Below are 13,488 nucleotides of genomic sequence, written 5' to 3' on the forward strand. Positions count from 1 at the left end.
TTTTCAAGATTTTTAAAAACATAAGCTGCCCCTGATACCTTAAAATACTCTTATTACAGACATATTGTGCCAAGGGAGTAAGGGGACCGGTTACTAATGTTGCATTAGAAAATTGATTTAAAAGCTTTTTTATCAACCCTTTAATTTGGTTTCTTAAGTCTTTGAAATGATGTAATTCTTGAGTTATTTACACTTAAAGAAAAGCTTAATGTTAGAATGTATATTATATTATGTACAGTATGAGATATGGCCTAGAAGCTGCTTCAAAGTAGATTGAAACAAGCTGTATGTATTAAAGTTCCCTGAAGAGTGCAGCTATTATGAAGTAGGTCTGGGAGGACATTTTGTACATCATTGAGCATTTCTCAAGGGTGACCTGATGAACTTCTTCATCACAGTGCTATATATCTTTATAAGAATCTCTTAATAGTGGTTTAAATAAACCAGTCTGTCCCAGAATAGTCAACCCCTTTCCCTTCCTAACATTAGGTAGTTAGATAAGCAAAGTAATTTAAATTACAAACCTTGCATGAACTGGCACGCAAACCCTAAATAAAATAATAAGCTCTCACAATTGTTTAAAAAGCCTAACCATTGAACATAGTGATGACATGGCCAATTGCTGATCTACATATTTTTTTTGTTTTGCCTCGTCGTCAATATGTAGGATTTATTTAAGTTATTTAAAGCACATATCATATCACCCCAGGCTTGCTTTCAGCTATTTCAAGCAGATGTCTGGTTGACAGCCAATTATATTCTTTGAAATGCAGTGTTTGATCTTTTAACGCACTGTATTGTCATCACTACACAATCTATACGTGTTTAAACCAACAAACATTCTGTTTTTGTCATTCTTCATGTCCAATGTTTGTTTTTGGGCATTGTGGGGGAAGCATTTTACGTTTACTGTTTTATAACAACGTTAGAGATTTATATGCACTCACTGTGGTGGTACACTCACTATATATATATATATATATATATATATATATATATATATATATATATATATATATACACACACATACACACACACACACACACACACACACACACAGTGCCATGAAAAAGTATTTGCCATGTCTGATTTTCTGCATTTTTGCATATTTTTGACACAATGTTCCTGACACCTGTTTCTTTATTGTGGTAGCACACGGATTGATTTTTGAAAAACATCCAGATTTTTAGGAATCATTTTTGGAATAATCAGTATGGGTGTGGTTTTACTGTAATGCTCGAATTATAATTGTCAGTCTGGATTAGCTGATTTGGAAAATATTATATATTAAAATAGATTGCTAATAATAACATTCTAATATTTCTTCAGAATGAATATGCTAATTGTTGCTGATTTATCATCGGGAAGGACTTGATGTATTTTAAAACTTGGGTCTGTATTCTCATTGTAATGAGGCATGAAGGGAACCAGCAGAACAGAAAAAAATGGTTGCTTAATTTAGAGTCCCCTGTGAATTCTGAATTGAAATTCTGTTGATTTTATGATCCAGTGTAGAACATTGTTTGTTTACAGAGATGAACAGCATGTTATAAACACCATGCTACAGTGTGTACTAAAAGAAGGTTGTGTGTCCACCGCCTGCTGCTAAAGTCAGGATCTGGGTCCTGTGTTGCTCCTCATGAGGTTGGCCATTCAGCTAAGAAGCAATGAAGCTTGATCAGTTACTGTAACCTTGGTGGCCAGCATAGTGTGGTCTGAGCAGTTTCCCTGTCGTGTCATTTTGAATAGCGAGTCAATATACTGCACTGAGAACCCTTTTAACATCTCTCTTATTTATTATCTGGGATCTCATTATTACATTAACTTGTTTGTATTGGTTGTTCGTTTTGTGTGTGTTTTTATATATATATATATATATATATATATATATATATATATATATATATATATATATATATATATATACATACAGTGTATGTGTATATTTATATATATTTGTGTATATATGTATATGTGTGTGTGTGTGTGTATATACACATATATATATATATATATACACACACAGATGTGCTCAAATTTGTTGGTACCCTTACAGCTCATTAAAATAATGCTTCATTCCTCCTGAAAAGTGATGAAATTAAAAGCTATTTTATCATGTATACTTGCATGCCTTTGGTAAGTCATAGAATAAAGCAAAGAAGCTGTGAAAAGAGATGAATTATTGCTTATTCTCCAAAGATATTCTAAAATGGCCTGGACACATTTGTTGGTACCCCTTAGAAAAGATAATAGTGGATTATAGTGATATTTCAAACTAATTAGTTTCTTTAATTAGTATCACACATGTCTCCAATCTTGTAATCAGTCATTTAGCCTATTTAAATGGAGAAAAGTAGTCACTGTGCTGTTTGGTATCATTGTGTGCACCACACTGAACATGGACCAGAGAAAGCAAAGGAGAGAGTTGTCTGAGGAGATCAGAAAGAAAATAATAGACAAGCATGGTAAAGGTAAAGGCTACAAGACCATCTCCAAGCAGCTTGATGTTCCTGTGACAACAGTTGCAAATGTTATTAAGAAGTTTAAGGTCCATGGAACTGTAGCCAACCTCCCTGGGCGTGGCCGCAAGAGGAAAATCGACCCCAGATTGAACAGAAGGATAGTGCGAATGGTAGAAAAAGAACCAAGGATAACTGCCAAAGAGATACAAGCTGAACTCCAAGGTGAAAGTACGTCAGTTTCTGATCGCACCATCTGTCGCTTTTTGAGCGAAAGTGGGCTCCATGGAAGAAGACCCAGGAGGACTCCACTTTTGAAAGAAAAACATAAAAAAGCCAGACTGGAATTTGCTAAAATGCATATTGACAAGCCACAATCCTTCTGGGAGAATGTCCTTTGGACAGATGAGTCAAAACTGGAGCTTTTTGTCAAGTCACATCAGCTCTATGTTCACAGACGAAAAAATGAAGCTTTCAAAGAAAAGAACACCATACCTACATGGAGGAGGCTCGGTTATGTTTTGGGGCTGCTTTGCTGCGCCTGGCACAGGGTGCCTTGAATCTGTGCAGGGCACAATGAAATCTCAAGACTATCAAGGCATTCTGGAGCGAAACGTACTGCCCAGTGTCAGAAAGCTCTGTCTCAGTCGCAGGTCATGGGTCCTCCAACAGGATAATGACCCAAAACACACAGCTAAAAGCACCCAAGAATGGATAAGAACAAAACATTGGACTATTCTGAAGTGGCCTTCTGTGAGTCCTGATCTGAATCCTATCGAACATCTATGGAAAGAGCTGAAACTTGCAGTCTGGAGAAGGCACCCATCAAACCTGAGACAGCTGGAGCAGTTTGCTCAGGAAGAGTGGGCCAAACTACCTGTTAACAGGTGCAGAAGTCTCATTGAGAGCTACAGAAAACGTTTGATTGCAGTGATTGCCACTAAAGGTTGTGCAACAAAATATTAGGTTAGCGGTCCCATCATTTTTGTCCATGCTATTTTCATTTGTTTTCTTATTTACAATATTATGTTGAATAAAAAATCAAAAGCAAAGTCTGATTTCTATTAAATATGGAATAAACAATGGTGGATGCCAATTACTTTTGTCAGTTTCAAGTTATTTCAGAGAAAATTGTGCATTCTTCGTTTTTTGTGGAGGGGTACCAACAAATTTGAGCACGTCTGTATGTATGTATGTATGTGTATATATATATATATGTATATATATATATATATATATATATATATATATATATATATAATATGTGTGTGTGTGTGTTTTATTATATACCACCTTCTTGACAAGGTCTCACTTGAAAAAAAGAGATTGTAATCTCAGTGGGACTTTCCTGGTTAAAATTGAATCTATAGTTACTCTAATAGAAGAGGCTGAGCTATTTTCAGTTGCCATTTAATCTGACCTAGTTCTTGCTGTCCTGGATTTTGTTTTGCTTAAATTGTTAGAAAGCAAATGACAATCTAACCAGAAGCACTGACACAAAATATCACAACATAAATGCTATTAAAATAGTGCTTGAAGCTAGAAACCTTCTAGTAAATACATGTATTTATTTGAAAATATTTTGCCATGACAAGCCTAATGAAACAAGAATGTTTTGCTGTCTTGAATTTCTCAGACTGTCCTAGTTTGTTTCTGAACCCAACTGAACTTCTTAAATGAACTTTCAGTTTGACACAATTATATATAAAAAGGAGAGCCAGCTAGATACTTTGAATGATAGCAGCAATTTAAGGCGAGACCAAAATGTATTGCAATCTTCAATAGATACCATTCGAACATTGCAATACATGCTCTATTTTGATAAATTAAATAGTTTCATATTTGTGAAACTGTTCTACACCATTAAGAAACCTAACAGAAAGGAAAAATCTTGTTCCTACCCATTTTCTCTTAAATGCTGTTAAAATTGTTTCCCAGCAGGCCAGTTTAATAAGTGCACAGTTCTAAAAGAAAATATAGCCGCCTTTATTTGAATCCTTTAATTCTTTGCAGGGTTTCTCTTCATAATACAGTATGACTTCAGTTCTGGCTGCATCTTTTATATAAAAAAAAATAAACCTGACTTTCAAGGGCATGCTGTATTCCGTTAACCAGCACATATTAATTGTCGGAGTCCTACATCTTATCAGCCATTAATAGGTGTTGCAGCTATTAAGATATTAGCACCTGGACAATGGGAAAATCCACGAAATTTGTTCTCTAGACGCTTGCATTTCTTGAGCCCTGAGAATGACATGCCGTCTAAACCGTGTGCTGATCCTGTTTCCATTACCTTCTCTGACTCCTGTTTCTTGATGTTTAAAATGTGTATGGGGGTGCTAGTTGACATTCATTCATTTGTACAGCACGAGATACGGTGACACAGGGAACATTATTCTGTTTAACGTATTGTCTTAATTAAATGGAAAGGGAAAGTAAAGACCCGTGTCCCATTTTCTCATGAAATTATGTTTTCCTTGGTGGAAATGCACACTTGCAGTCTGGTGTTAAGTACGACAAAAGTTAACATCAGAAAAAATCTGGATATTTTTTGCTGGAGGAGTTACTGTACAGTGAAGGAGAGCTGCAGTCAATGAGCGTGGCCACACGTGTATTACAGTGCATGCTTTAGATTAGCCTTTGCAGATCAGGAAGTCCAATAAAAGTCTTGAATGGAACGAGTTCAAAATGGGGGAAGCACAGCTGATATGCTAAAATATCAAGAAAAAAGTTACAGTAGTTGTGGGCAGTTAAAATATTGTTTTGATGAGGTGTTTTTGCTAGTTTGATAACAAGCTATTGCCCCCTCCGTGTTAAATGTATTACGTGGGCAATTTGCCCACTGTGGAAAGTCAAGCCCATTGTTTCACTCCTTTCAGAAAAAATGGGGTCAAAATGACTAAATAATCACTATTCCAGTATGCTTGAGTAGAGCGCTGGGGTCACTTCCTTCTGCAGTACCAAAGCAAATGCTACTGCATCTGTATCAATGACAATAACTTTACAGTAGCACACTGCTGATCACTGCATGACTTTATATCAACGATCAACTGCCAAACAAAGTGTTAGTTAGAGAAGGAAAACGCAATGGAGGTCTGTTCACTTGATATAAACAGTCAATGGTGGATCTTAATACCACCATTATTAAAATATGAAAGTAGGATCAAATCTGTAATTATACTTGCTTTTTAAAGACAATACACTAAAAAGACTCGCATACATTGTTAGATGTTGGTATTTTCAAAGTACCCCTCTTCTAATGGTTTAAAGAACAGCAGTGTTGTGTTCCACCGCCTCCAATGGATCAGCATCATAAGGTCATTGCTTCCCGGGACTGAAATGAATGATCCTTCAGTACAGTAAATAATATATGGTCTTTGTGTGGTTCTTATCAAAAACTGCAGTTTTAACAGAAATATGGTTGATTATCTTTCAAATGTCTTTTCCTCCAACACATTACATGAAATCCCCCCCTTTTCTCTCCTTGCTCAAAACAAATACTTAATGCACCATATAGGTATGTACAGCTGTCAAATTTCAGCCAGAAAATTTACGCAGTTGCTTTTAACACTGTGAGCGGCAAAGGACTCATTGCTGGAAGGCAGACCGTCTTGCCAGAGCTAAGCTTGCCTGTATTCCTCTTGTAGTTTATTAGACTGCAGTACAAGGTTACTGTTCTGTGCAGATTTGGTATTTTCATTGAGGCTATAAAGTTGAAACAGTGGCTTAAGCGCAGGGAGTTATCATTTAGTTCATGCCCACTTAGCATTCAGATGGGTTTCCAGCCGCTAATGAGTAAAACAAAATTCAGATAACCAAATGTTTTCCCCTTAATTTTTTTAACAAAAAAAATGGCATGCATTGTAGACAGTAAAAACCATATAAAGATGACCACCTTTGCATAAAGCCAGACCTGCTTTATTCAGAATCCATATAAAAACCAAAACCCCATTAAGTAAAAAAAAAACAAAAAAAAAAAAAAACTGTTTTCTGATAGACGTGCCCTGTAGGTTACATCTGTCCTCTTTGAACCCAGGATGCATGTCTGGAGTGCTTCGGCTCGTAAATTAAATTTGAGATGAAAATGTGGGAATAGGACACTATTGTTTTGTTCTAAGCTAGTTTATGATGGGTTCCTAATATTAAACCTGTACTTTAATAGCTTGTGTACCTAGTTATGTAAGGTAACGCTGGAATTTTTGTTATTTATAAACTGTAATACAGTAGGTACTGTGTACAAGTAACAAGCACAATAGTATCTAATTTATTGTCTTTTAAAAACACTTGGAGGAATGTGTCAAGCTGCTATGCATTTTAAAGCTTAGTTCTGTGAAACCTATAGACTTGAAATCCTCATAATAATTAACTAACATCAGTTACAAGCCATGTAGTAGTAATTCCTGCAAGGGTATAGCAACATATTTTTGTAATAAGGCAAATGAAAACATTGTAGTTATTTAGCTGTCAGGGTGATGCATTAACAAAAGCATTGCTATCTGTAGCACGGGCATGGCTTGTCAATATTAAAGTATGTTCCGGTTCTTTTGAGTAAATGCATTTCTTGGTCTTGTTCATTCCAGCTTGCAAGGGAAGCAAAAAAATGGGCAGGTGTTGTTAGCAGTACAGGCTGCTTGTGACCCCTGCTGGATGGAATTAAATGCATTCATTTAGCTGACGATCCATAACAGTAACCCTGCCTGCGGATGCAGTATCTTCTGGGTATACTGTAGTTCATTCAAGCTTTAACATAATGGTAGGGTTTGGATGGTTTACGATAACTCTGTAATATCACAACAGCTTAATAACATTAACTATTTTCTTGTTTTGTGTTCTATTAAGTAGTTGGGTAAAGATATTGTGCTAAATTCCATTACTTTCACCTTAATCACTGGGTATTCATTTGATTTTACTATTTGTATACCATGTGTTTTTTTTTTAAACCGGACACTTTATTATCCCAGGTAATCTGTCCTCGGTTTAGCAAGGGGCTACTGTATTTCATATTTGTATACCCAGCGGAATCTAAATGATCAAACACCACGATAATTGCAATTATCACCTTTTTTTTTTTATCCCGCAATTATTTCCGAGTGTCAATATTGTCCCAGCCCTACGTAATGGTCTCAATAATAGCCCTATCCGATGTAGGTCTGCCATGTTTGGACTATTAACTACATTAAATCCTTTTAAAATCATCTACACTGAAACATACTCTGTTGTTCTAGTACTCAAAATGAAATTCCAAGGGCAGCTTTATGCTTTATTTATTTATATATTTATTTTTTTAAAAATTGGAATCGCCAATTGTTTTTTTGTTTTTTTTTTTACCTCATTTTCTCCCCAATTTGAAATGACCCATTTATCCCAGCTCACTGCTGCAACCCCCGCGCTGACTCAGGAGAGATGAAGACAAACACACGCGTCCTCCGAAACATGTGTTGTCAGCTGTCCGCTTTTCACTCTGCAGGCCCGCCATGCAGCTACCTCAGAGCTAAAGCATCAGCGGTCCATGCAGCTCTGGGCCACTAGCAGGCAGTCCCACAGGTGCCCGGCCAGTCTACAGGGGTCGCTGGTGCGCAGTGAGCCGAGGACATTCTGGCAGACCTCCAGGCTATAGGGCGCATCCTTCGCTCCACGCGGAGTGCCTTTACTGGATGCGCTACTCGGACGCCCCCAACTTTCATGCTTTGTTTAGGATTACCAGTCCAGGCAGACACTAATTGGACTGTTTAATTGGATAAGGAAAGATCAAGACATGTCTGTTCTACAACATTGTACTTTGGGTTTACAAAAATATAGTAATTGTGTTTTTCCCCCCTTTCCTAGGTCCAGTAGTGTATGTCCTGGACCTTGCAGACCGCCTGATCTCCAAAGCCTGTCCCTTTGCTGCAGCAGGGATTATGGTGGGGTCAATCTACTGGACAGCAGTGACCTATGGTGCCGTTACAGTCATGCAGGTATATTTTACACTTAACAATAGATACAAAAATAAATAGTCAAATAAAGTAGACATCTAGAGAACTGCTTGTCCAATTACAAGGAAACTTGGTAAAAACATTGGTTTGTTCTATGATCGAGAGCATCCGAATGTATATATGTAACTAACATGTTTGTTTTCTAGTGTTTTTCAAAAATAAAATGCATTTTTCATTTGACACACTTGCACAAAGATCACCAGGAAGGTCAGTGCACTCCTACTGTTTGGTTACCAACCATCAGAGGACTGTGGATGAGTATAACTGAATTATACTCATCGCACAATAATTCAAGTATTCCTTTTTTCCGTAAAACTAGGGCATGTCTTATTTTTAGAGTGACATCTTTTGACGCAAGCCTAATTTCATTATGAGCAACATCCTGTTTACCAGGCATTCAGGCATCTGCTTTTAAAATAATAAGCAGCAGAGAGAAGCATTAAGGATAACAGAGTTTTTACAAGGGATGCTGCTGGATAATTTGAGTAATGTATATATGTTCTTGTCCTTTTTAGGATTCCAAATGTGACACTAATGAGCCAAAACTGCAAGGTTAATCAGTCAATGAATGAATAGATTTAAGGTCATCCCAGATCACATACAACTAAAGCTGAGAATGTACAAACACTATCCACTGTGCAGTTCCTTTGCAAAACGTCCTTGACTGATGATGCAAACTCGCATGACACGTAAATAATAACTCCTGGTAATGAAGGATCTGTTATGGCAGATTCTTTATAAAATACTTGCATTAGGATTCTAAATCATGACAGCTCACCTCTGGACTTTTGCAGTCTTAATTCATGAGCTCAATTTATGCAGAACATATACTGTGTGTGTGTGTATGTGTGTGTATATGTATATGTATATCTTATATATATATTCTTTTGAAGAATATATATATAAGATCTTCATCCACTAATAATGCAAGATCTGTACCAAGTGCTTAACCCTTTGCGGTCCATTTATTAATCGCGCGTCAGGCACGCCAGGTCTAATTAATTTTCACACGCGCAGTTAATTTTATACGCGCTGTTTAAGAGTATTTTTTTTCACAGTCAAACGGGTTTAAATGGCCCTGCATATCAACAAAGCACACACTAGGCATCTCCAGCCCCGCCCCACCCTTTTGTTTGCTATAGCGTTCAGCTATGTAAGAAATAAATAATAATAATAATAATAGTCGTACATACCGATCGATCATCTCCAGATCACTCGTTTTATCACCAAACTCCTCAATAATGCGATCCAAGTCATTATTTTATTACTATAACATCTGAAAAAAGCTCTGCAAATGTCCATGCTAGTCTCAGTGCGCTGACGCACTTAGCCAGCTTGTTTACTATGAACGCCCATTATCTGATACCTGATACCATGTATGACTATTCATGAAATACGCCTTCCCCCCCCCCCCCCCCCCGACTTGTCTCAGCTCCTGTCGCTACCACTCGGCAATTGAATGGTTTTCTCGGCTTTTTCCGGAGAAAAAAACGACTAAACACCCGTTTATTGCGTTGCTATAATGATGTCGGACCCAGTCCGACAAAGGACCTGTGAGGAATAATTGCAATGTCGGACCCAGTCCGACAATGGACCGCAAAGGGTTAATACAGTATCAGTCTTGTGACTTGTTTTTCTTGGCACACAAAGAATTACCTTAATAAATGGTGCTGTTTAATCATCTCTTTCTGATGCCCAGCAATGGCGTATTGTAAGACAGCAGCTTCTCGAATTAATTAAAAAAAAAAAAAAATCTGCTTTGTTCAAGACAGACTTGGCTCAATCTGCAGTAACTGCAGAAGACCTGCACAAACCAAACCAAGCACAAAATCTATATTGCTTAATTTGCTGTATTTCTTATTTTTATATTATATAAACTGTGTCACAGTAAATATAATACTCTGTCATCTGGTGAGCCACATTTAAAAATTACAACTTTACATCATTCTGATAAAATCTTTAGTGACAAAATACAGATTTTAGGCATGATATACAGTACAGTATGACATGCCAAGGTGTGTCTTATGATGGGAATATTATTTGCAGATAATGTATAGTGAGATGACGAGAAACCTTGCCAGGCTACATCCCTAAAAGATTAGACTTCTCGGACATCACTAAACGCAATCAGCTAGTTTCACAGACAGACACATTTTGGATGACTCGATGATAATTGAGGTAAGATAATCCAAGATTGGAGCTAATCTAGGCAAATATGTCTGTTATTTATTTAAATGTAATGGAAGAGCGTTAGTATTGTGTGCAGTGTTTTACAAAACTGATTGTCTCAGTTAGCAAACTGTTATCCTTTTTTATTTTTATTTTTTAGCGTGTCCAGTTTTGCAGAGAAAGCCGTCTCATGTATTTAGCAGATACCTAAAGGTGGGGAAAGGGGTTTAGCAGAGAGTGAAGCCTGTGTGTTGAGTTGTGACTGTCCCCTAGGTGGTAGGACACAAAGAAGGCCTTGATGTCATGGAGAGGGCGGATCCTCTGTTCCTTCTCATTGGGCTCCCCACAATCCCAGTCATGCTGATTTTGGGCAAGATGATTCGCTGGGAGGACTACATACTAAGATTGTGGCGCAAGTATTCCAACAAGCTACAGATTTTGAACAGTATTTTCCCAGGTAAACCAAGAAAAGTCTAGAGATATTGTAAATTTGACTCTGGTATAACCATGAATGTTTGTGCTATGAATAACAGCAGGCACTAATAGTACTGCCGCATTCTCCATCATTAGCATTGTATGTTTACATACAGATATACTGGATAGGGACTTTTCAAAGTCCGTGCTTTTGACATTGTATTCGTTATTCTTGTCCTTCAACTGTCTTGTACCTCCTTTTTCTTGCATTTCACAGTATATTACTGCAATCTCATACCATACATGATTAATCAACAGTTCATATTATTACTGAATTTAAAAAAGAAATGTCATTAAAACCTTAATTTTACCTTAATTCTTTATTATTATTATTTTTTTACTCTAATTTACATTTGCTTATTTTCAAAACCTAGTGGGAGCCTTTTTTACATTGCCTGTAACCTAGATGCTTGCTTTGCCCCTGGCCTGTCTTGATCAGCTGCGTGCCGTTTACTTTTTCCACTAAGCTCATCAACAAGGCTAGCGACTGACACACAGTAACTAGATCCCAGCTGAGACAGGGCATATTTGAACCCATGACCTTTTGAAGCAAAGGATCAGCAAACCTACAAGTGGGCTCATTTGAAAAGCTGTGACACATTGAAAAGATCATACTGTGCTAACTTATTCATGGGAAAATAGGAACAAAACATGACATTAATCCCTGGTTTGGTGATGATATTTGTATGATTTTGGACAAAACTATTTACTAACTAATATTAACACTGTTCACCCTACCATCAAATTCACCTTTAATAGTACCATGGAAGATTCCCATATTTCCAGCTTTGATTACCATTCACCAAACTAAATTCAAACAGATATGTGCAGCAAACCCACAGGTGCTCATCTCTATTTAAACTGGACATCCTACCATACAAAATGCATTAAAACTAACAAAACCTACAGCCTTACCCTCAGAATAAAATGCATCTGCAACAACACGAGAACTACCTTCAGAGACTTCAGATCAATTTGTTTGTCGAGGGTATACCTTTAGATATTGTTAATCAACAAATTAACCAACCAACTTTAATAACAAGATAATCGCTGCTCCTCAACAAGATGAATAATAAGATTGTTTGTGGTTGATTTTTCACCCAACAGCACCTAGTCCTAATTACCAATCTACAATTAAGGTAATTTATCTGTTAGTGGCCAATTCATTTAAACTTAAGAAAGCCCTTCCCAAGCCTCTCATGTCTTTTTGCCACCTTCCTAATTTATGTTAGTAACATCTAAATTAAAACAACCTGTCATCAATCCAGGGTCTCACCACTCTGCCTTTTAATAGATGCACTATCTGCGATTATCTTGAAGAAACTATTTCTTTCAATAGTAGCCCCAGAACAGTAGAATCTGCCGTATAAAACAAAGTGTCCTGTAAGTCTTCCAATGTCAGCAATGTTATACACTGCAAACAATCTGATTGCAAGAAACAATATTTAGGTAAGACCATTCATTTTAGGAATCAGAAGTTCGCGATCATCTTTAAAAAGATAATCAACCTTGTGCTCAGCTCTTCATCTCCTGATATGCTCAGTGTTGCCTTTTGTAATGTAGATCTGGTTTGATAGTTTGGTTTGTATTGACTTTGCTTTTTTTGTTTCTCTCTGTCTGCAGGGATCGGATGCCCTGTTCCTCGTATTCCAGCTGAGGCCAGCCCTCTAGCAGATCATGTTTCAGCCACTCGCATTCTCTGTGGGGCACTGGTGTTCCCAACAATTGCCACCATAGTGGGAAAGCTAATGTTCAGCAGTGTCAATTCTAACCTACAAAGGACGATTCTGGTAGGAATAACTTGTCGCAGTTTTAAATCAGATTCTCCTCCCTCCCATTTACTTGACTGTAACAAACTATTCAAAGTGTACAATTTCAAGATCTGCCGCTACTGAGAGAGACATGTTTGTTTTACAGGGTGTATTTCACACACATGCAAGATTTGCACATACGTGTGGTGTAGAATAGCTAAATCTTATTCATATATTTTTTTTATATTGGTTCTTGTGAATTCAGTGTGAAAGAAGAGTGACAATCACACTGGCTACAATCATACAAGCTACATCTCACAGCTCTGTGAGAGCACCTAAATCCTGACCCAAGAATCCTCTGCCGCACTGTCTTGAGTGTCTCTCTAGCGAGACTGATGTGGTGATTAAACCCAGGCCTCCAGATGTGAAATGCTGGTAAATTATCCCACTTCACCACCTCCCTGAAAACTCATGAAAGTCTAACTCAAGAAGAGAAGAGTTTCTGCTGTGCCTTTCCTACCAATGATCCTGAATTTCAAACAAAATATCCCATAGCAACTACCTGGTGTCCTCCGTTACAATCCGGGATCGATCAGTCAATGACCAGTCTACCCTGCACCGCTGTCTGTGGCTTGGTGGATTTGGAAAAAAAAGTTCCC

General features: G+C 37.4%; 1 protein-coding gene across 2 annotated transcripts in view; it reads left to right on the forward strand.

Annotated features, from left to right (window-relative positions):
* The window catches only part of LOC117418451 (E3 ubiquitin-protein ligase MARCHF5), a 46,647-nt gene that overhangs the window by 30,915 nt on the left and 2,244 nt on the right, over positions 1 to 13,488 (forward strand). For both annotated transcript variants that reach the window (XM_034031523.3, XM_034031525.3), the window contains exons 3-5: positions 8,287 to 8,417; positions 10,878 to 11,061; positions 12,702 to 12,868. In XM_034031523.3, coding sequence (XP_033887414.3) covers positions 8,287 to 8,417; positions 10,878 to 11,061; positions 12,702 to 12,868 — 482 coding nt within the window. The remainder of the gene's footprint in view (positions 1 to 8,286; positions 8,418 to 10,877; positions 11,062 to 12,701; positions 12,869 to 13,488) is intronic.

The sequence above is a fragment of the Acipenser ruthenus genome, chromosome 13 (assembly GCF_902713425.1).
Source record: "Acipenser ruthenus chromosome 13, fAciRut3.2 maternal haplotype, whole genome shotgun sequence".
NCBI lineage: Eukaryota > Metazoa > Chordata > Actinopteri > Acipenseriformes > Acipenseridae > Acipenser > Acipenser ruthenus.